Raw genomic sequence first — 22,535 nt, forward strand, 5'->3', positions numbered from 1 at the left:
ACGTGCGTTGAAGATGTCGTTCCCATAGCAACGATTAAAACATTCCCTAACCAGAAACCGTGGATTGATGGCAGCATTCGTGTGAAACTGAAAGCGCGAACCACTGCTTTTAATCAGGGCAAGGTGTCTGGTAACATGACCGAATACAAACAGTGCAGCTATTCCCTCCGCAAGGCTATCAAACAAGCTAAGCGCCAGTACAGAGACAAAGTAGAATCTCAATTCAACGGCTCAGACACAAGAGGCATGTGGCAGGGTCTACAGTCAATCACGGACTACAGGAAGAAATCCAGCCCAGTCACGGACCAGGATGTCTTGCTCCCAGGCAGACTAAATTACTTTTTTGCCCGATTTGAGGACAATACAGTGCCACTGACACGGCCTGCAACGAAAACATGCGGTCTCTCCTTCACTGCAGCCGAGGTGAGTAAGACATTTAAACGTGTTAACCCTCGCAAGGCTGCAGGCCCAGATGGCATCCCCAGCCGCGCCCTCAGAGCATGCGCAGACCAGCTGGCCGGTGTGTTTACGGACATATTCAATCAATCCCTATACCAGTCTGCTGTTCCCACATGCTTCAAGAGGGCCACCATTGTTCCTGTTCCCAAGAAAGCTAAGGTAACTGAGCTAAATGACTACCGCCCCGTAGCACTCACATCCGTCATCATGAAGTGCTTTGAGAGACTAGTCAAGGACCATATCACCTCCACCCTACCTGACACCCTAGACCCACTCCAATTTGCTTACCGCCCAAATAGGTCCACAGACGATGCAATCTCAACCACACTGCACACTGCCCTAACCCATCTGGACAAGAGGAATAGTGAGGGTAGTGAGGTCTGCACAACGCATCACCGGGGGCAAACTACCTGCCCTCCAGGACACCTACACCACCCGATGTCACAGGAAGGCCATAAAGATCATCAAGGACATCAACCACCCGAGCCACTGCCTGTTCACCCCGCTATCATCCAGAAGGCGAGGTCAGTACAGGTGCATCAAAGCTGGGACCGAGAGACTGAAAAACAGCTTCTATCTCAAGGCCATCAGACTGTTAAACAGCCACCACTAACACTGAGTGGCTGCTGCCAACACACTGACACTGACTCAACTCCAGCCACTTTAATAATGGGAATTGATGGGAAATGATGTAAATATATCACTAGCCACTTTAAACAATGCTACCTTATATAAATGTTACTTACCCTACATTATTCATCTCATATGCATACGTATATACTGTACTCTATATCATCGACGGTATCCTTATGTAATACATGTATCACTAGCCACTTTATACTATACTATGCCACTTTGTTTACATACTCATCTCATTTGTACATACTGTACCCGATACCATCTACTGTATCTTGCCTATGCTGCTCTGTACCATCACTCATTCATATATCCTTATGTACATATTCTTTATCCCCTTACACTGTGTACAAGACAGTAGTTTTGGAATTGTTAGTTAGATTACTTGTTATTACTGCATTGTCGGAACTAGAAGCACAAGCATTTCGCTACACTCGCATTAACATCTGCTAACCATGTGTATGTGACAAATAAAATTTGATTTGATTTGATTTGTGTAAAAAAGATAAGTTTATCTATCTGAAAACATATCTCACTGGACCAGCTGCAAAGGCAGTAGCAGGACTGATGTTAACAGACAGTAACTATGATAATGCAATCACTCTACTCAAGAGCAGATTTGGAAGGAAAGATCTTGTGATTAGTGCTCATATGTCAAAGCTGCTGAATCTCACACCTGTGAAGAAATCCTCCGATCTAAATGCATTGAGGCAGCTATATGATGAATGTGAAATTCAGATTAGGAGCCTGGAATCACTTGGTGTAGTGTCAGAATCCTATGGAAGCCTACTATTCCCAATCTTACTGCAGATGATTCCAGAGGACATAGCTCTTGACTATAGTCGTCAGAGGGGAGTAGATGATGAATGGAAAGTGTCTGAGATTATCAGTTTCCTACAGAAAGAGGTTCAGAGCAGGGAGAGAGCGCTACAAATGACAAGATCATACAACCAACAGAAAGAGAGCAAACCATGGAACAAGTCATGCTTCTCCAATGAAATGAAACCAAAAAGACCCAACATGCCCTCTGCTGCAGCACTGCATACAGCCAGCCAGAAGGAACAGCAAACGTGTCTATTTTGTGACAGTGCAGACCACAAATCAGAAAACTGCCCTGACTACAATATTGCTACACGCAAAGAGAAACTAAAAGAACATGGGAAGATGCTTTGTATGTTTAGGACAGAGACACACAGCAAAATTCTGTAAAATCAAAGATGTGTCATGTGCAACATGTGGAAGCAGACATCACATTGCGGTGTGTACCAGTAAGAGGAGTGAGGTGCAACCCCCTACTGTTTCTGTAGATGCTGTTGTTTCCTCAGTTATTCCCCATTCAGTGAAGATGAAACCAGATGGACAGAACACTGTGTTGCTACAAACGGCAAAGGCATGGGTAGAAGGCCCATCGGGCAGGAAGATAGCTCGTTGCTTACTAGATGGAGGCAGTCAGAGAAGCTTCATACATGAAAACCTTGTGAAGGGCTTGAAGCTACCAGTAATCAGACAAGAGGCACTCACTCTTCACACGTTTGGCTCCTCTGCCCCAGCAACATCCCAACGCAACACAGTGAAAGTCATCTTGGAGAATGTCTGGGACAAACAGCAGAGAATAGAGATAGAGGCAATTGAAACCCCACAAGTGTGCACAGCTGTGATGAAGGTTCCTGGTGAACGGATTCAGTATGAGCTCAGTAAAAGGGGACTGCAGCTCGCAGACTTTCCAGGAGATGACAATGATCCTGAACTCTCTGTCCTGATAGGAGCAGACTACTACTGGCAGATAGTATCAGGCAGAGTGGAGCGACTGACGGAGACGCTAGTTGCTTTAGAGAGCACCTTTGGATGGTCAGTGCAGGGACCCGTGTCCATGTCAAGTGTCACCAAGGCAACTTGCATGTTCATCCCACTTGATGAAGACACATTAGTCTCCAAGCAACTGCATGCATTCTGGGAGCTTGAGTCTCTGGGTATTCTAAGCGAGAAAACACAGAACCCAGAGGAAACCGAGGCTCTACAAAGGTTTGAGGAAACAACCACCTTCAAAGATGGGCGATACCATATGGAGTTGCCATGGAAACGAGAAATGCCAGAACTCCAAGACAACTATAGAATCGCCAAGAAACGGTTTGAATGTCTAAAGAAAAGACTGAAGAAGGATGTGACGTTGTACAGCAGATACAATGAAGTAGTAGAAGACTACTTACAACAAGATATGGCAGAGGACGTGCCCAAGGACAACGCATCAAGTGCAGACGTGAAATACTACTTACCTCACCATGCAGTACTCCGAGAAGATAAGGTGACAACAAAACGGAGAGTGATGTTTGATGCCTCGTCCCATGAAGATGGCTGTCCATCTCTCAATGACTGTCTACTCACAGGACCGAACCTGAATCCGGATCTGCTCAGCGTTCTGATAAAGTTCAGACTACATGAGATCGCATTCATGGCAGACATCAAGAAAGCTTTCCTGCAGATATCCCTAGCAGAGAGAGACAGAGACGCCGTGAGATTTCTATGGCTCACTGGCCCACCAAGGGGAGAACATGAAGAGCTTGGAGCTTCCCCAAGTCCATGTTTGCTGGCAGCTACAATCAGGAAGCACCTGAAACAATATGAAACAGAACAACCAGAAGTTGTAGAGATACTGAGAGAGTCACTCTACGTAGATGACTTCATTGCAAGTTCAAGCAATGTTGAAGAGGCTTACCTTGTGACAACAACTGCAAAGCGAATGCTGTCGAATGCAGGCATGGACCTCTGCAAGTGGATGACCAATTCTCCTGAATTGAAAACAAAATGGGAGGAGAGTACGACAACTGACCACCCATTGACGCTAGAAACACAAGGATTAGCGCTGAAGGTTTTAGGTTTAGTATGGAGGCCGGAAACGGATGACTTTGTGTTTGACCTCAGGCCGTTACTGAGCATTCTAAGGCAAAAGGAAAACACAAAGAGAAGTGTTCTGCAGTCGTCTGCACGTGTCTTCGACCCTCTTGGTTTCTTAACTCCCTTCACCATCAGGATCAAGTGCATGTTCCAGGAAATGTGGGAGAAGGGACTCAGCTGGGACAAAGAATTACCACCTGATCTGACACGAGAATGGCAACAGTGGTGTTCAGAACTACCCCAGTTACACCAGCTCACCATACCAAGGTGGTACCGAACAGACATGCGGCCACAGAATAACCACACCCTGAAACTACACGTGTTCTGTGATGCAAGTGAAAGGGCTTACAGTGCAGTAGCTTACTTGCAAGGTGAGTCACAAGACAGGGAAACAACAAGTCTAGTCGCATCCAAGTCCAGGGTAGCCCCACTTAAGAAAATGACGCTGCCACGCCTGGAGCTCATGGGAGCTGTGATTGGAGCGAGACTAGCAAACAACTTGATGATCACACTGAAAATGGAAGAAAAACAGATCAAAATGTGGACAGACTCAATGATCGTGCTGCATTGGATTTGCAGCTCAGCTCAGAAATTGAAAAAGTTTGTTGCGAACAGAGTGACGGAGATCCAGTCCTTGACCAATCCAGAGTCATGGTCACATATTGAAGGGAAAACTAATCCAGCTGACCTCCCTACAAGAGGACAAACTGTTCGAAACTTGACACAGAGCGAGCTATGGTGGAATGGACCCAGAATTCTGACATCACCCAATCAGTCCGAAGAGACTGATGATAACAAGGTTCCGGATGAGGTGAATATAGAACTCAAGTCCAGTTGCCAGGTTACTGTACAACTCGCAGCAAACAGCACAGACAGCACTGAAACTGTGTTGGAGCTTGAAAGGTACAGCAAACTGAAAAGAGTGTTCAGAGTCACCGCCTGGATAAAGAGATTCATAGCCAATGCTCGTACAACCATAAAGATGCAAGGTGAACTGACTGCTGACGAACTGTTCGATGCAGAAAAGTACTGTATTAAGGTAACACAACAACAGAGTTTTGGACAGGAGATCAAACTACTGAAGGCAGGAAAAAGCCTAAACAATGACTGTAAAATCAGAGAACTGAAACCTTTCCTGGACGAACACGAACTGCTCAGTGTAGGAGGAAGACTGCAACAGTCCAACTTCACATTCAGAGAGCAGCACCCATGGGTTCTGCCCAATAAGTACAGATACTCAGAAATGCTGATACAGTACCACCATGAGAAGGTGATGCATTCTGGAGCAAGTGACACTCAGCACCCAACGTTACACAAGCGGGAAATGACACGCAGATGGAAGTACAGGCAGAGACTTGTGACCAGTTTCTGGAACAGTTGGCGAAGAGACTACTTGCTGGATCTAAAGTCAGCACACCGCTGTGACACACCACAGCCCACCCCACTGAAGGCGGGTGACGTTGTACTCATTGGAGAAGATAACACACCCAGACAAACCTGGAAACTAGGAAAGATTGAGGAACTGTTTCCAGGCCGAGATGGCTTAGTTAGATCATGTTCAGTTCGTACTGCTTCAGGGACTTTGTTGAGGAGACCTATTCAGTTGATATACTGCCTAGAGATCTAGATGAACACAATTGTTCATCGGGGGGGACGATGTTGTAACTTTAATGTGTTACAGAGTTAATGTTTAAGTTTATTCTTTGAGCTGTATCTAAAGATATTTCTTTAGATTTATTTGCATATGTAATTGTATTGGGTTGTGTTGAATTACGCTTTTTGACTGCAAGTCCCAGAATGCCTTGCGAGAGGAATGAGTGATAACGCGCCAATTATGTGCAGGTGCGAGTGATTGTGGCTGACTTTCCGATAGCATCTTACCTGCATTGCTCTGTACCAAAACAATTGTTGTTAAATGTAACGTAAACAAGTATTCTTACTAAAATAAGCTTTCGTATCAAAACCGACGTCCCGAGTCATTACTAAGAAGTTAGTTAATCTAAAACTGAGCAGCCTTTCAGGTTGTCGATATAGGACTCGTTTTACTGTCGATATAGATACTTTTGTACCTGTTTCCTCCAACATCTTCACAAGGTCCTTTGCTGTTGTTCTGGGATTGATTTGCACTTTTCGCACCAAAGTATGTTCATCTCTAGGAGACAGAAAGCGTCTCCTTCCTGAGCGGTATGACGGCTGTGTGGTCCCATGGTGTTTGTACTTGCATACTATTGTTTGTACAGATGAACGTGGTACCTTCAGGCATTTGGAAATTGCTCCCAATGATGAACCAGACTTTTCTGAGGTCTTGGCTGATTTCTTTTGATTTTCCCATGATGTCAAGCAAAGAGGAAGTGAGTTTGAAGGTAGGCCTTGAAATACATCCCGAGGTACACCTCCAATTGACTCAAATTATGTCCATTAGCCTATAAGAAGATTCTAAAGCCATGACATCATTTTCTGGAATTTTCCAAGCTGTTTAAAGGCACGGTCAACTTGTGTATGTAAACTTCTGACTCACTGGAATTGTGGTATAGTGAATTATAAGTGAAATAATCTGTCTCTAAACAATTGTTGGAAAAATTACTTGCGTCATGCAAAGTAGATGTCCTAACCGACTTGCCAAACTATAGTTTGTTAATTAACAAGACATTTGTGGAGTCGTTGAAAAAAAGTTAATGACTCCAACAAGTGTATGTAAACTTCCGACTTCAGGTGTATGTGGTGGCTGGGATTCAAGGAAAGGTCATCCTCCAACATGATCCATTCAGAGCTTCTGGACATACTGTAATTAGTGTATGCCGTCAGACTGTCACAGTTGCAACAGAACTGAGAACAAAATGGTCTCCAAATAAGGTCCTGCCAGGGTGCAAGACCGTAAAACAATAATAACCCTGGAATAGACACCAAAAAAGGACAGGAGGCACACACGTGTGCACACTCAGACACACCCCTACCTTTGAGTGCAGGCACATAGTCCTCCTGGGCTATGATCTGCAGGTACTCTGCAGCAGCCTCTTTGAACTTGCCCAGGGTCTGTTTGATGGCAGCAGTCTGGTAGAGGCTGTATATGGAGGAGGGGTTGAGCAGCTGGGCCTTGGCAAAGGCCTTCAGGGCCGACGTGAAGCTCCGGCGGTTCAGGTAGGCCTCGCCCAGACATTCCCAGCACACCCAGTCCTGGGGGTCAGCCCTCAGAGCAGCCTGCAGACTGACATAACACATCAATGAGTGTGTATGTTCGTATGTGGTGTCAGAGACTATGTTCAAATGAGTGGTCGCCTCAGGGCTCTTACTCTGCACAGGCCTGGGGGTGCTGGCCCACCTTCAGGTGGTAAAGGCCTCGTCTCATCCAGGCCCACTTTGCTGAACCAGGGGTGGCTCTCTGGATCACTGACTGGAGCACAGCCAGGGCAGTGTCCTGAGGAAGGCAGATAGAGGGAACAGGGACAGATGCTTGACACAGCAGCATAGATTATAGTGCAATCCAATGTCCGTAGTCTACACTAGCAAGAGAAACATTTCCTCCAGGCACAAAATAAACAGAATTTAGTTAGGTAGGCCTATGTGACATTGGCATTATATCAAACAGTTAGGTAGGCCTCTGTGACATTATATCAAACAGTTAGGTAGGCCTAAGTGACATTATATCAAACAATTAGGTAGGCCTAAGTGACATTGACATTATATCAAACAGTTAGGTAGGCCTAAGTGACATTATATCAAACAGTTAGGTAGGCCTAAGTGACATTATATCAAACAGTTAGGTAGGCCTAAGTGACATTATATCAAACAGTTAGGAAGGCCTAAGTGACATTGATAAATCAAACAGTTAGGTAGGCCTAAGTGACATTGATAAATCAAACAGTTAGGCCTACCTAAGTGATATTGATATTACAGTTGAAGTCGGAAGTTTACATACACTTAGGTTGGAGTCATTAAAACTCGTTTTTCAACCACTCCACAAATGTCTTGTTAACAAACTATAGTTTTGGCAAGTCGGGTAGGACTACTTTGTGCATGACAATACATTTTTCCAACAATTGTTTATAGACAGATTATTTCACTGTATCACAATTCCAGTGGGTCTGTTTAAAGGCACTAAGTTGACTGTGCCTTTAAACAGCTAGGGAAATTCCAGAAAATGATGTCATGGCTTTATAAGCTTCTCATAGGCTAATTGACATTGTTTGAGTCAATTGGAGGTGTACCTCTGGATGTATTTCAAGGCCTACCTTCAAACTCAGTGCCTCTTTGCTAAACATCATGGGAAATCAAAAGAAATCAGCCAAGACCTCATCCTTGGGAGCAATTTCCAAACGCCTGAAGGTACCACGTTCATCTGTACAAACAATAGTACGCAAGTATAAACACCATGGGACCACGCAGCTGTCATACCATTCAGGAAGGAGATGCGTTGTCTCCTAGAGATGAACATACTTTGGTGCGAAAAGTGCAAATCAATCCCAGAACAACAGCAAAGGACCTTGTGAAGATGTTGGAGGAAACAGGTACAAAAGTATATTTTTCCACAGTAAAAAAAGGTCCTATATCAACATAACCTGAAAGGCCGCTCAGCAAGGAAGAAGCCACTGCTCCAAAACCACCATAAAAAAGCCAGACTACGTTTTGCAACTGCACATTGGGACAATTATCGTACTTTTTGGAGAAATGTCCTCTGGTCTGATGGAACAAAAATAGAACTGTTTGGCCATAATGACCATTGTTATGTTTGGAAGAAAAAGGGGGAGGCTTGCAAGCAGAAGAACACCAACCCAACCGTGAAGCACGGGGGTGGCAGCATCATGTTGTGGGGGTGCTCTGCTGCAGGAGGGATTGGTGCACTTCACACAATAGATGGCATCATGAGGAAAGGAAATTGTGTGGATATATTTAAGCAACATCTCAAGACATCAGTCAGGAAGTTAAATCTTGGTCGCAAATGGGTCTTCCAAATGGACAATGACCCAAAGCATACTTCCAAAGTCGTGGCAAAATGGCTTAAAGACAATAAAGTCAAGGTATTGGTGTCGCCATCACAAAGCCCTGACCTCAATCCTATAGAAAATTTGTGGGCAGAACTGAAAAAGCATGTGCGAGCAAGGAGGCCTAGCAACCTGACTCAGTTACACCAGCTATCTCAGGAAGAATGGGCCAAAATTCACCCAACTTATTGAGGGAAGCCTGTGGAAGACCACCCAAAACGTTTGACCCAAGTTAAACAATTTAAAGGCAATGCTACCAAATGCTAATTGAGTTTATGTAAACTTCTGACCCACTGGGAATGTGATGAAAGAAATAAAAGCTGAAATAAATCACTCTACTATTATTCTGACATTTCACATTCTTAAAATAAAGTGGTGATCCTAACTGACCTAAGACAGGGAATTTATACTTGGATTAAATGTCAAGAATTGTGAAAAACTGAGTTTAAATCTATTTGGCTAAGGTGTATGTAAACTTCCAACTTCAACTGTATATCAAACAGTTAGGTAGGCCTAAGTGACATTTAGGTTTTATCCAAATGTATTGAATCGGGTGGATGGACTACTAGAGTGACTTCCACAGGGGAAAGTCTTCTGTTGTTGGCTGCAGCCCTCCAGGACCAGAACAAATCAACAAACAACTCACCATATCCCCCTCATTCATGCTCAGATCCACAGAGGCAGCCCCGGACTCTGCGTCGTTGCTGTCCAGCTCAAAGGCTCTCTTGTAGCAGCCCCTGGCTCGACCCTGGTCCCTGGCCACCTCCCGGTAGTAATGGCCCAGGTAGCAGAACACAGAGCCCAGGTACGGATCCAGTTTGGCAGCCTGACACAAAACACACCAGCTGTCAGTAATGGCAGTGAGCCAATCACCAAACTAATGTCATAACGTACAGCTGGATGTGAGAAGCACTATAGTTTAACTGTACCAAAGCCAGAAATGTGCCCACAGCCCATCCCACCCACTGTTAAAGCCTCTTGATCATCCTATGACATTTAAAAGCCATAAGAGTAACAATGCACAGGAACCTCTCATCAATGAGTGTGCATTTCAAAACGGCAGGGAGTTGCTTAGTTGTGGATGTGACAGTCATGCATTCTCCCCATATTATGATTCTCCAGCTATACAGTGTTCCCCAGACAGAGGCCCCACGGGCAACACTGACCTTCAGTAGATGGGTGTGGGCCTTGCTCCTGTCCCTGCGACTCTCCTCCCCCATGTCCCAGTACAGCCGCCCCAACAGGAAATAGTACTCTCCACAGGCTGGGCTCTGGGCTGCAGCCTGCAGGAGGCTACAACAGGGACAGGAGAAGACAAGACGAAGGTTGATCTAACTACATGGTCTACTTCAGTCACACTGCCTCTTAGGAGCAGTGATGAGTTGTTGATTAAAACAGTAATAATAGACAGTTATCAATACAGAAGAAGTGTGTTGAATGGGGGATGGGTGCGCGCACACACACACTTTTACTTTATTACATTTAGTTTTACAGCTACAGTGCACGTTAATCAACATTATAGTAAAAGTGCCAGTTTTAGCCAGCGGGCAGATTTTCAACTGCAGTCCCTGAACACACCTCTGTTCTGCTAGTTGGTGATGTCCCTGTGCAATGTGTGCCAGTCCCCTCAGCGCCAGTCCCTCAGCCAGGTCAGGGTGAGAGTTCAGCAGCTCCGTGGATACCTGTTGGGTACAAGGCCAGAGATTAGCAGACACACGGGAAATCAACAAAATAGGCACAAAACATATTTGATACCCATTCACCTGAGGTTACTAAAAAGATATGTTAGCGTAACCAATAATTGTGAAGTTACCTGGAGCACTTGGTCAACTTGGCCTTTTTGTAAATACGCTCTTCCTTTTAAGGCCACCAGGACAGGGTCATTGTTAGCATCTGAAAGCTATAAAATAAATATTTTCATGAGCAAACAAACAAATCCCCATCCATATCAGTAGATAGTAGTAGTAGAAGAGAATTGGAGCATATTGGTGGTGAGCCGTTGGGGAGCAGCCAGTGAGATGGGTTATGAATGCTGTACCTGTGAGAGGCTCTCCAGGGCTTGGTCTGCAGTGTGCTCATCCCCAGTCCTCACAAGGGCCTCTAGCCTCAGCCTCAGGAGCTTTTGTCCCAGTGCCTCTTCTCCAGCCCCACCCAGCTTCAGACCTGAAAGAACACAGCAAGGCCGGTCAACGCACTGAATGCCACATCTCAATACACATCTTTAACTTATGGTGAGAAGGTCTTCAACTAGTCAAGTCACTATAACCTTCAAACAAGGATGAGTAGGCTTACATTAAGTTTGTAGCAAAGCCCTGATTATGTGGAAAGCACGGTGGGTTTTCAGAGAAAAAGTTTAGGTTAGGATTATACAACACTGGCCAGATGTGTTAGATGTACCTTGGGAGCAGGATGTTGCGCAGTCGGAATATCGGTGCATTTTCAGCTGGGCCTGAGCAAGGCTGCACCAGCCCACCAAGCTGGAGCGCATTCGCTTCAGTCCTGAGAGCACAACAGACAGTGAGGTGGTGGAGAACACCACAGACCAACAGCAAACCAGAGTCCCCAAATTGCTCACCTTGGGCCAGATACTTAATGGAGTCGTCACATTTTCCCTCCTCCAGAGCTCTGATGCCCAAACCCAGATGGCCTAAGCCACTGTCTGGGTCCAACTCCAAGAGACGGGAGAAACAACGGCCCGCGTCCTCACTGCAGACCCCTAAGAGACAAATACACACAAGCTGACTACATAAAAAGGTGCAATCTGTCACTTCTTTGTCCACAGAACAAAAGGCGCAATCAAATAATACATACTAATCATTGCACAGTACACTTGACCTTCCCCAGTCCTGCAAGGTCAATCTTCTGTTGTTTTTATTTCACCTAGAGTGAAACTATACACTGCCAATGACTGCACCAGTTATTAACCTATAGTTTGCTAAGTCAGTGATTTCTTACCTGACTTGAGATGATGTGCACCGAGGATCTCCAAAGGGAATGTTTGTGAGGGATAGAGAGCCAATATGGACTCACAGGCCTCTTTAATTTTACACTCCTCATGCGAAAGCTAGAGAGAGGAAAGTTTTTCTGGTCAGTTGACAGCACAGGATTCTGGCCCTATTCCTAACCCAGAGTCCCAGCACTAATACTGTGGGGCAAAAAAAGTATTTAGTCAGCCACCAATTGTGCAAGTTCTCCCACTTAAAAAGATGAGAGGCCTGTAATTTTCATCATAGGTACACTTCAACTATGACAGACAAAATGAGGAAAACAAATCCAGAAAATCACATTGTAGGATTTTTTATGAATTTATTTGCAAATTATGGTGGAAAATAAGTATTTGGTCACCATCTTTTTAAGTGGGAGAACTTGCACAATTGGTGGCTGACTAAATACTTTTTTGCCCCACTAACTGTGTGTGAGTGAGTGAAAAACACAGGGGCGGACTTACTTGTGAAAGGCATTTGAGGTAGTCAGCTGAGAGCTTCCGATGGTCCTCACCAGGGACATTGTCAGAGAGAACCATGGCCTTCTCAAAGGCTGCAATTAACTGGCAACATAAATATAACATCAACAGTGGGAATGAGCACAAATCATAGGAGAGAAAAACCTTTAGTAATGACTAGCAATAACACCGAGGCGGCATACCACACCACCCCCGTAAGTCCCCCTGGAATGGTCTCTAGCGGTCTTCAAATGATAAAAGTCCCAAACATACAATATATAGGGTTTTCCAATTGTAATGTTGTTGGGTCTTCTGGTAAATCTCTAATCAAATATATATTAGAGGTCGACCGATTAATCGGAATGACCGATTAATTAGGGCCGATTTCAAGTTATCCTTTTTTTTCTCCTTAAATAAATCGGTGTCCAAAAGTACGTCTTTTTTACACCTTTATTTAATGTTTATTTAACTAGGCAAGTCAGTGAAGAACACATTCTTATTTTCAATGACGGCCTAGGAACAGTGGGTTAACTGCCTGTTCAGGGGCAGAACGACAGATGTTTACCTTGTCAGCTCAGGGATTCAATCTTGCAACCTTACAGTTAACTTGTCCAATGGTCTAACCACCTGCCTCTCATTGCACTCCACGAGGAGCCTACCTGTTACGCGAATGCAGTAAGCCAAGGTAAGTTGCTAGCTAGCATTAAACTAGTTTATCTAGCGTGTCCTGCGTTGCATATAATCAATGCGGTGCGTATTGTTGCTCCAATGTGTACCTAACCATAAACATCAATGCCTTTCTTAAAATCAGTACACAGAAGTATATATTTTTAAACCTGCATATTTAGCTAAAAGAAATCCAGGTTAGCAGGCAATATTAACCAGGTGAATGTGTGTCACATTTCTTTGCTTTCATTGCACGCAGAGTCAGGGTATATGCAACCGTTTGGGCTGCCTAATTTGCCGGGATTTTACGTAATTATGACATAACATTGAAGGTTGTGCAATGTAACAGGAATATTTAGACTTATGGATGCCTCCCGTTAGATAAAATACGGAACGGTTTTATTGCACTTTTACTTTCTTCTCCAACACTTTGTTTTTGCATTATTTAAACCAAATTGAACATGTTTCATTATTTATTTGGGGCTAAATTGATTTTAATGATGTATTATATTAAGTTAAAATAAGTGTTCATTCAGTATTGTTGTAATTGTCATTATTACAACAAAAAAAATAACAATAACTAAATAAATAAATAAATAATTGTCCGATTTATTGGAGGACCAAAAAAAGCTGATACGGATTAATCGGTATATATATATATATATATATAAAAACCACAAATAAAAAAAGAGAGAGTTCTTGATAATTGTATTGGAAAAGCAGAAAACAGACCGCCAAGAAATTCATTACTTTATTAGCGTTGTCACAACATTTTAGCCCATTTCTCCATTAAAGTTTTGGGCTTGTAGGAAAGGTCTTCATATGAGAATTGCATAGGGAAAGGATAGCCCTCTCAGAGAGAGGAGAATTGGATTCAAGGAGAGTTGGGTTGAAGCTTTAGGTTGCTATTAGGACAAACTGAATTGCTTTCATGGAGGACTGGCTTGAATTGTGTGAAAAGAGAACAAACCAGCAAAATGTATAAAAGAGTGTGGTCGTATAGCAGGACCAGCAGCTTCTAGTGGTCAAACCCTGTTACTTTCACACTACTTTAAAAGGTAAATAATGCAAGCGACTTAAATTACTAAGTTCTCTGAACAGGAGAAAAAAAAAAAATCACCAGATTCACCAGCAATACATTATAGTATGGAGAAGCAATACTCCAAGCTGAAGCTTCATACTACTTGTCAAACATAGAGAACTGATACTGTTTACTAGTTGTTGGATTGGGATTGGCATGGGGTGTGATGGATCTGTGGGTAGCTTTATAAAAAACATCTTAATGGAAAAGGTTTGGTCCAAATCAGATGTAGGGTACTATATTTATTGAATATTATCTGAATCCTATACATTTAAAAGGCCAATTTGTGTGCAACCAATTAGCTTAATTTATCCAGATAAAATTACAATTCAACCAAACAATGTTTCAGGAATGTCAATCTTACCTGATTGTAACTTTAATTTTATTTGTATTTAACCAGGTAGGCTAGTTGAGAACAAGTTCTCATTTACAACTGCGACCTGGCCAAGATAAAGCAAAGCAGTGCAACACAAACAACACAGTTACACATGGACTAAACAAACATGCAGTCAATAATACAATAGAAAAAGTCTATATACATTGTGTGCAAATGAGGTAGGATAAGGGAGGTAAGGCAATAAATAGGCCATAACTACAGAAACAATCAGATGGTGGGTGTCGAAATCCTCTTTCCTTTTGCTTTTAGAGGTGGAATGACCCAGACAATGCTTATTAAAACCTCTCTAGGGCATGTGGGACGCTAGCGTCCCACCTGGCAAACATCCAGTGAGATTGCAGAGCGCCAAATTCAAATACAGAAATACTCATTATAAAAATTCAGAAAAGATACAACTATTTTACATAGGTTTAAAGATTAACTTCTTGTGAATCCAACCACGGTGTCAGATTTCAAAAATGCTTTACGGCGAAAGCATACCTTACAATTATTTGAGAACATAGCCCAGCAGACAAATCATTACAAACAGTAACCAGCCAAGTAGAAGAGTTACACAAGTCAGAAATAGAGATAAAATTAATCACTTACCTTTGATGATCTTCATATGGTTGCACTCAGAAGACATTCAGTTATTCAATAAATGTTCCTTTTGTTCGATAAAGTCTCTCTTTATATCCAAAAAGCTCAGTTTTGTTCGCCCGTTTTCTTCAGTAATCCACAGGCTCAAATGCAGTCAACAGGCAGACAAAAATCCAAATTGTATCCGTAAAGTTCATAGAAACATGTCAAACTATGTTTATATTCAATCCTCTGATTATTCAGGCTAAAAACAACCTATAATATTTCAGCCGGACAATAACGTTGTCAATATAAAAGGTAAACAAGAAAGGCACTCTCTCGGTCGCGAGCATGAAAAAGCTCTGTGACTCGGCAGGGTCCACTCATTCAGACTGCTCTTACTCCCTCATTTTTCAGAATTCAAGCCTGAAACAATTTCTAAAGACTGTTGACATCTAATGGAAGGCATAGGAACTGCAATTTGAGTCCTAAGTCAATGGATACGGTAATGGCATTGAATAGAAAATAAAAAATAAAAATCCTACTTCCTGAATGGCTATTTCTCAGGTTTTCACCTGCCAAATCAGTTCTGTTATACTCAGACATTATTTTAACAGTTTTGGAAACTTTAGAGTGTTTTCTATCCAAATATACTAATTATATGCATATCCTATCTTCTGGGCCTGAGTAGAAGGCAGTTTAATTTGGGCACGCTTTTCATCCAAAATTCCAAATGCTGCCCCCTACCCTAGAGAAGTTAAGGGGATTATTTGAGTATATTATATTTGCTCTTACGTGCTGCTGAGTCTCATTGTCGTGATCCTCCATGCTGTCTGAGAGAAGGCAGGTCATCTGTTGCCATAGCTGCAGCAGCTCTGCCTTGTTAGCACCTTCTCCTTCCTTCAGCTGAATCAGCCTTCGCCACACCCTGGCCACCTAAACACACACATGCATATGTCCACCCTGTGCCACAACCATTAACATATATCCTATTTCATTTAAAGGGCAACTACTATCTTTACAGACCTGTAAATAGTCCTTCTCCATATGGAAGATGTCTGCCAGTTTTCTGATCGCCTCATAACATTTTGTTTTGTCTGAACTGTGTATGCAGAACAAGACACAGTTAAACACAATATTCCAAGAGCTAATCACAGGGGGGGAATGATTGATGTAGAAAAGGTATGAACATGTTCATGGCTTACCTTTCATAAAGCTCAATGAGTTTCTGGTAGACTTTGGGTAGTTCCGCTTTGAAATCCGTCTGGTCACTTTTCTCATACAGGTTTGCTAATCCCTAAAACAGCAACAATAACGGATCACATTCTAGTCAGCATGTTGACATAGTGATATGCCCCATAACACTGCTCTGGAATAATCTGTGTAAGATTTTGTACGTTTGCCCACTGACAAAGAAATGAACAGTCTATCATTTTAATGGTAGGTTTATTTGAACAGTGAGAGACAGAATAACAACAAAAAAATCCAGAAAAACACATGTCAAAAATGTTATAAATTGATTTGCATTTTAATGAAGGAAATAAGTATTTGACTCCCTCTCAAGCAGAAAGATTACTGGCTCCCAGGTGTCTTTTATACAGGTAACGTGCTGAGATTAGGAGCACACTTAAAGGGAGTGCTCCTAATCTCAGTTTGTTACCTGTATAAAAGACACCTGTCCAAAGAAGCAATCAATCAGATTCCAAACTCTCCACCATGGCCAAGACCAAAGAGCTCTCCAAGGATGTTAGGGACAAGATTGTAGACCTACACAAGACCGTCGCCAAGCAGCTTGGTGAGAAGGTGACAAGAGTTGGTGCGATTATTCGCAAATGGAAGAAACACAAAAGAACTGTCAATCTCCCTCGGCCTGGGGCTCCATGGAAGATCTCACCTCGTGGAATTACAATGATCATCAGGTGAGGAATCAGCCCAGAACTACACGGGAGGAACTTGTCAATGATCTCAAGGCACCTGGGACCATAGTCACCAAGATAACAATTGGTAACACACCAATGAAGGTTTGAAATCCTGCAGCGCCCGCCAGGACCCCTTGCTCAAGAAAGCACATATACATGCCCGTCTGAAGTTTGCCAATGAACATCTGAATGGTTCAGAGGACAACTGGGTGAAAGTGTTGTGGTCAGATGAGACCAAAATGGAGCTCTTTGGCATCAACTCAACTCGCTGTGTTTGGAGGAGGAGGAATGCTGCATATGACCCCAAGAACACCATCCCCACCATCAAACATGGAGGTGGAAACATTATGCTTTGGGGTGTTTTTCTGCTAAGGGGACAGGACAACTTCACCGCATCAAAGGGACGATGGACGGGGCCATGTACCATCAAATCTTGGGTGAGAACCTCCTGGAGTGGCCTAGCCAGGCTCCAGACCTTAATCCCATAGAAAATCTGTGGAGGGAGCTGAAGGTTCGAGTTGCCAAACGGCAGCCTCGAAACCTTAATGACTTAGAAGATCTGCAAAGAGGAGTGGGACAAAATCCCTCCTGAGATGTGTGCAAACCTGTTGGCCAACTACAAGAAACATCTGACCTCTGTGATTGCCAACAAGGGTTTTGCCACCAAGTACTAAGTCATGTTTTGCAGAGGGCTCAAATACGTATTTCCCTCATTAAAATGCAAATCAATTTATAACATTTTGACATGCGTTTTTCTGGATTTTTTTGTTGTTATTCTGTTTCTCACTGTTCAAATAAACCTAGCATTAAAATTTTAGACTGATCATTTCTTTGTCAGTGGGAAAATGTACAAAATCAGCAGGGGATCAAATACTTCTTCTCTCTCACTGTATAATGTGTAGATAATGTGACTTTTGGGTAGAGCTGGGCGATATGGAATAAAAATCTGTGACGAGAGATTGCCTGAATTGATGTGATAATGATAAATAGAACGATACATTTATAACATTAATGTGCACCATAGTCTCTTTTTTATTATCCTTTAAATCATCTTAGATGTAAAGTCCCTTGTTTAGGGGACCTGCGTGGTTCTGGTACCAGTTCCGTCTGACATTTTTGCTTGTAGGACACCATAGATCGAAATGGCTTGTATTGAGCGGTAGCCCTGATTCTCACAGACACAGGAGTATGTCTCTTTTGCCTGTGTCAAGCAGGATGTGAAATCAGACACCACATGAAGCTGGGATGTCCCTCTTACCATTTCATTATCTCTTCCGACTAACATATGCCTGGAATCCTTACATCGAATCCTTACATCGTAGCGCAGCAGGAGTTTTTTTTGTGGCTGTAGCACATTCAGAAATCGAATTATAGCCAGTAATCTAAAATAATTTATAGATTTTAAACAAGAAAAACACTGGCAGACTGACAAAAGTATGTGATGAAAGGCGAGCTCCTAACGAGTTCAGGAAGCACTCCCTAGAGCCCTGTGAGAAGTTCACCGAGATGGGGGCCGGCATTTTGATCAAGAGAGACCTTCAGAAAATATGCACATATTCTAACACTAAACATATATGTATTTTACAGTTATAAGGAAGGTGAATTCTTATAGTTAGTAGTTTTATAATTTGAGTTGAGTATAGTATATTTAGAAAGCATAAGTAATTTCAAGCCTTATTCATATAGTTTTGTTGAATAAGAAATGCATCATAAAATATTTCATATTTGTACTGTGTCGTTAAGCTTGTTTTCTCAAAAGTGACTACACCTCAGCAACTATTTTTACCAGAAAGGTGAGATTCAACCTGAGTATGCAGCATTACTAGTTACTGTTTATGTTACTGACCCTCTCACTAGTTACTGACCCTCTCATGAAAAATAATTACTTTTGGGGATTACGTAGATTACATGTATCAGGTTTTAAACTACTACCAGTAATTTCATTAACAATCACCCATATTAGCAAATGTATTTCACTTCAAACGTCACATTTCTCTGGTATAGGTTACTTATCATAATGAACGATACCAGTGAAACGCCAGCTATAAGTGATTGTGTACGGTCAATGTCGATAATTTATGGTTTGTCGTCGCAGCTCTACTTTTGGGACACTCTTCACTTGATTGTCCAATACAGAAGCCTATGTCTAGCGAGGGCCTGTATTAGTTCAGTTGATCTAGGTGTGATGTATCTCCAGTACCTGCCAGGCCAGCAGCTGCTCTGGCTCCAGCTCCAGAGCCTTCCTGTAGGCTGTCTGGGCCTGGTCTGGTTGCTCCAGCTCGCTCGCGGCCACACCAATGAACACCCAGGCATTGTAATTGTTCTTCTCTAGTTTCAGGGCAGCCTGGTGGGGGAATTTGGTTTGATTTGAGACAGAATACCTTTTTCAAAACAGAAAATCCTACAATACACCCAGTTTCCCCTCACACTAGTGGTGTGTGTAGAAAGAACATAGAGAAATGGGCAAGGACTTACCTTGCAGTGTTTTAGCGCCTCTTTAAATTCCTTGTTCTTTATGGCATCTCTGGCATTTTTTAGAGCTGATTTAACTTCTTTGTTTGACATTGTATCTATAAATCCAAGTCAGTGAGAAGTCAATTAAGATACCAGTCATAGTTGTCACCAAAATTAAGCAATTGGGTTAAAATTAATAGCAACAGGAGTGGAGTAAAATTAGCCAGCTAGCCCAGACATACAGTGCTTTCAGAAAGTATTCAAACTCCTTGACTTTTTCCAAATGTTGTTACATTACAGCCTTATTCTAAAATTGATTAAATAAATATAAATCCTCTGCAATCTACACATAATACCCCATAATGACAAAGCTGAAAACAGTTTTCTGTTAAAAAAGATAAAGACCTGAAATAACTTATTTACATAAGTAGTCAGAACCTTTGCTACGAGATTTGAAATTGAGTTCAGGTGCATCCTGTTTCCATTGATCATTCTTGAGATGTTTCTACATCTTGATTGGAGTCCACCTGTAGTAAATTCAATTGATTGGACTTGATTTGGAAAGGAACACACATCTATTTAAGGTCTCACAGTTGAAAGCAAAAACCAAGCCATGAGGTTGAAGGAATTGGCCGTTGATCACGTTGAGGCACAGATCTCGGGAAGGGTACCTAAACAGTTCTGCAGCATTGAATATCCCAAAGAACACAGAAGTTTGGAACCACCAAGACTCTTCCTAGAGCTGGGTGCCCGGCCAAACTGAGCAATCGGGGAGAAGGGCCTTGGTCAAGCACCGATTGTCAGTGACCGAGCTCTAGAGTTCCTCTGGCGACAGAACAATATCTGCAGCACTCCACCAATCAGGCCTTTATGGTAGAATGGCCAGATTTAAACCACTCCTCAGTAAAAAGGCACATGACAGCCCGCTTGGAGTTTGCCAAAAGGCACCTAAAGACTCTGACCATGAGAAACAAGATTATCTGGTCTGATAACCAAGATTTAACACTTTGGCCTGAATGGCAAGCGTCATGTCTGGAGGAAACCTAGCACCATCCCTATGGTGAAGCGTGGTGGCAGCATCATGCTGTGGGGATGTTTTTCAGTAGTAGGGACTGGGAGACTAGTCAGGATTGAGGCAAAGATGAACAGAGCAAAAGTACAGCGATCCTTCCTGAAAACCTGCGCTGGACCTTAAGACTGGGGTGAAGGTTCACCTTCCAACAGGACAACAACCCTAAGCACAAAGCCAAACACAATGCAGGAGTGGCTTTGGGACAAGTCTCTGAATGTCCTTGTGGCCCAGCAAGAGCCCGAACTTGAACGAACATCTCTGGAGAGACCTGAAAAATAGCTGTGCACCAATGCTCCCATCCAACCTGCCAGTGTTCGAGAGGATCTGCAGAGAAGAATGGAAGAAACTCCCCAAATACAGGTGTGCCAAGCTTGTAGCGTCATACCCAAGAAGACTTGATGCTGTAATTGATGCCAAAGGTGCTTCAAAGTACTGAGTAAAGGGTTTGAACACTTATGTAATTGTGATATTTCAGTTTGCAGAAATGTATAAACATGTTTTTGCTTTGTCATGCATGGGATGTGTAGATGGCAGTAAAAACAATTTAATCAATTTTATAATAAGGCTGTAACAATGTGGAAAAAGTAAAGGGGACTGAATAGTTTCCGAAGGGACTGTACATACCCCATTCATAGACGCGAACTGCTTTAATTCATATTGACTATCTTCTGATCGGGGTACTTAAAAGACCAGACAACAGTCAAAACATTATTTAACTAGGCAAGTCGGTTAAGAACACATTTCTATTTACAATGAAGGCAAATGAACAGTGGGTTAACTACCTTGTTCAGGGGCAGAACATTAACACGCATCGTTTGCAATACGTTTTTTGGAAAATACCTTTCATATCTGCGAGAAATAAAAGTTAAGAACTACACTTTTTACAGGGTTAGTGTTACGTCGCTTGTTAAAAGACCACCTGTGCAAATTAGATATCTAGGGTGCCCCAAACACCTGTGTAAGCATAACTCGGGAAGTGTAGTTTCGTTAGCTCAGATGGAGGCACCCATAGATATGGTTCTTTACCAAACTGCAACAGTAAGTGTTTTATTTGAAGGATTATTTCTCGCAGAAAGATACGGCCATATGTTACGAAAGCTCTTTATTGACGTTTCTAAACGTTAGAATATAGCGTCGGTATTATAGTTCACACGAACCAGTCGTGGGCGAAGGTAATCGCTGAAAACGAATTCCGCCCAGTCTTAGTTAGCTTAGACACAGATGAAAGGAGAAATTTAAGTTATATTCTTTGGCTTAGATCTCGTTGTTTGGGTTACCAGCTAGCAAACTGACTTGGCTAGCAAGGTAGCTTGTCATCAACCTAACTACTAACGTTACTAAGTAGAGCTAGCAATAGCCTTACTACATCTAGTTACTGTAGTTATTAACTAAATCAAAACAGATTTGGTAACGTTAGCTAACAGTACTGTTAAACGGTTGTTTACACTAGTATTTAGGTAGCCTTAGCTTGCTTGGCTCACAACACGTAAAGATGACCAGCAACAAAACATAAGCGTTAACTTTACCTGTAGCTTATCTAGATGTCTGTATTCAGTAATTAAAACGTATGTTATAGCTAATTCAGCAACGCGCAATCATAGGTCTTTACTAAAGGGTGTTTGTCCCGGAAGTGAATTCTTCAAATTCGGGCATTGATTAAAAAAATATATATTTAAAACTTTTAAATCGAATGCCATGATTGTCTCGATTAAATAAAGCCTTTATATTTAAAATGGGGGGGAGAAATTACCTTTTTCTTTTCTGGGTAAATTTGACTCGGAAGTACAACAATGTGCACTTTCATTTGTGAAACTATTTAAATGCCCAATGAAGCCGTTTTTATATCAAATAACTTCTGCGTAACAATGACGTACCTTACTGTAATATATTTCCGATAAAATGGGCAAAAAAATATTTTAACAAAATATTTCTCAAACAAGTATTTGGCTCGGACTGGGAGTAACCTAACAGGCGTAAATG

General features: G+C 42.4%; 1 protein-coding gene across 1 annotated transcript in view; it reads right to left on the bottom strand.

Moving 5' to 3' along the window:
- Window positions 1–22,284, bottom strand: part of skic3 (SKI3 subunit of superkiller complex) — a 39,971-nt gene extending 17,687 nt beyond the window's left edge. Inside the window, exons 1-17 of the mRNA XM_021605314.3 lie at window positions 22,082–22,284; window positions 19,505–19,599; window positions 19,230–19,373; window positions 16,316–16,407; window positions 16,137–16,212; window positions 15,906–16,046; window positions 12,415–12,513; window positions 11,922–12,030; window positions 11,542–11,682; window positions 11,364–11,465; window positions 11,005–11,129; window positions 10,780–10,866; window positions 10,545–10,648; window positions 10,133–10,259; window positions 9,613–9,792; window positions 7,278–7,402; window positions 6,942–7,192 (exon numbers count right to left, since the gene is read on the bottom strand). Coding sequence (XP_021460989.3) covers window positions 6,942–7,192; window positions 7,278–7,402; window positions 9,613–9,792; window positions 10,133–10,259; window positions 10,545–10,648; window positions 10,780–10,866; window positions 11,005–11,129; window positions 11,364–11,465; window positions 11,542–11,682; window positions 11,922–12,030; window positions 12,415–12,513; window positions 15,906–16,046; window positions 16,137–16,212; window positions 16,316–16,407; window positions 19,230–19,373; window positions 19,505–19,594 — 1,993 coding nt within the window. The 5' untranslated portion in view covers window positions 19,595–19,599; window positions 22,082–22,284. The remainder of the gene's footprint in view (window positions 1–6,941; window positions 7,193–7,277; window positions 7,403–9,612; window positions 9,793–10,132; window positions 10,260–10,544; window positions 10,649–10,779; window positions 10,867–11,004; window positions 11,130–11,363; window positions 11,466–11,541; window positions 11,683–11,921; window positions 12,031–12,414; window positions 12,514–15,905; window positions 16,047–16,136; window positions 16,213–16,315; window positions 16,408–19,229; window positions 19,374–19,504; window positions 19,600–22,081) is intronic.
- Between the last annotated feature and the right edge of the window lie 251 nt (window positions 22,285–22,535).

This window comes from Oncorhynchus mykiss, chromosome 6 (genome assembly GCF_057628025.1).
Source record: "Oncorhynchus mykiss isolate SJ-2025 chromosome 6, ASM5762802v1, whole genome shotgun sequence".
In the NCBI taxonomy this organism is placed as follows: domain Eukaryota; kingdom Metazoa; phylum Chordata; class Actinopteri; order Salmoniformes; family Salmonidae; genus Oncorhynchus; species Oncorhynchus mykiss.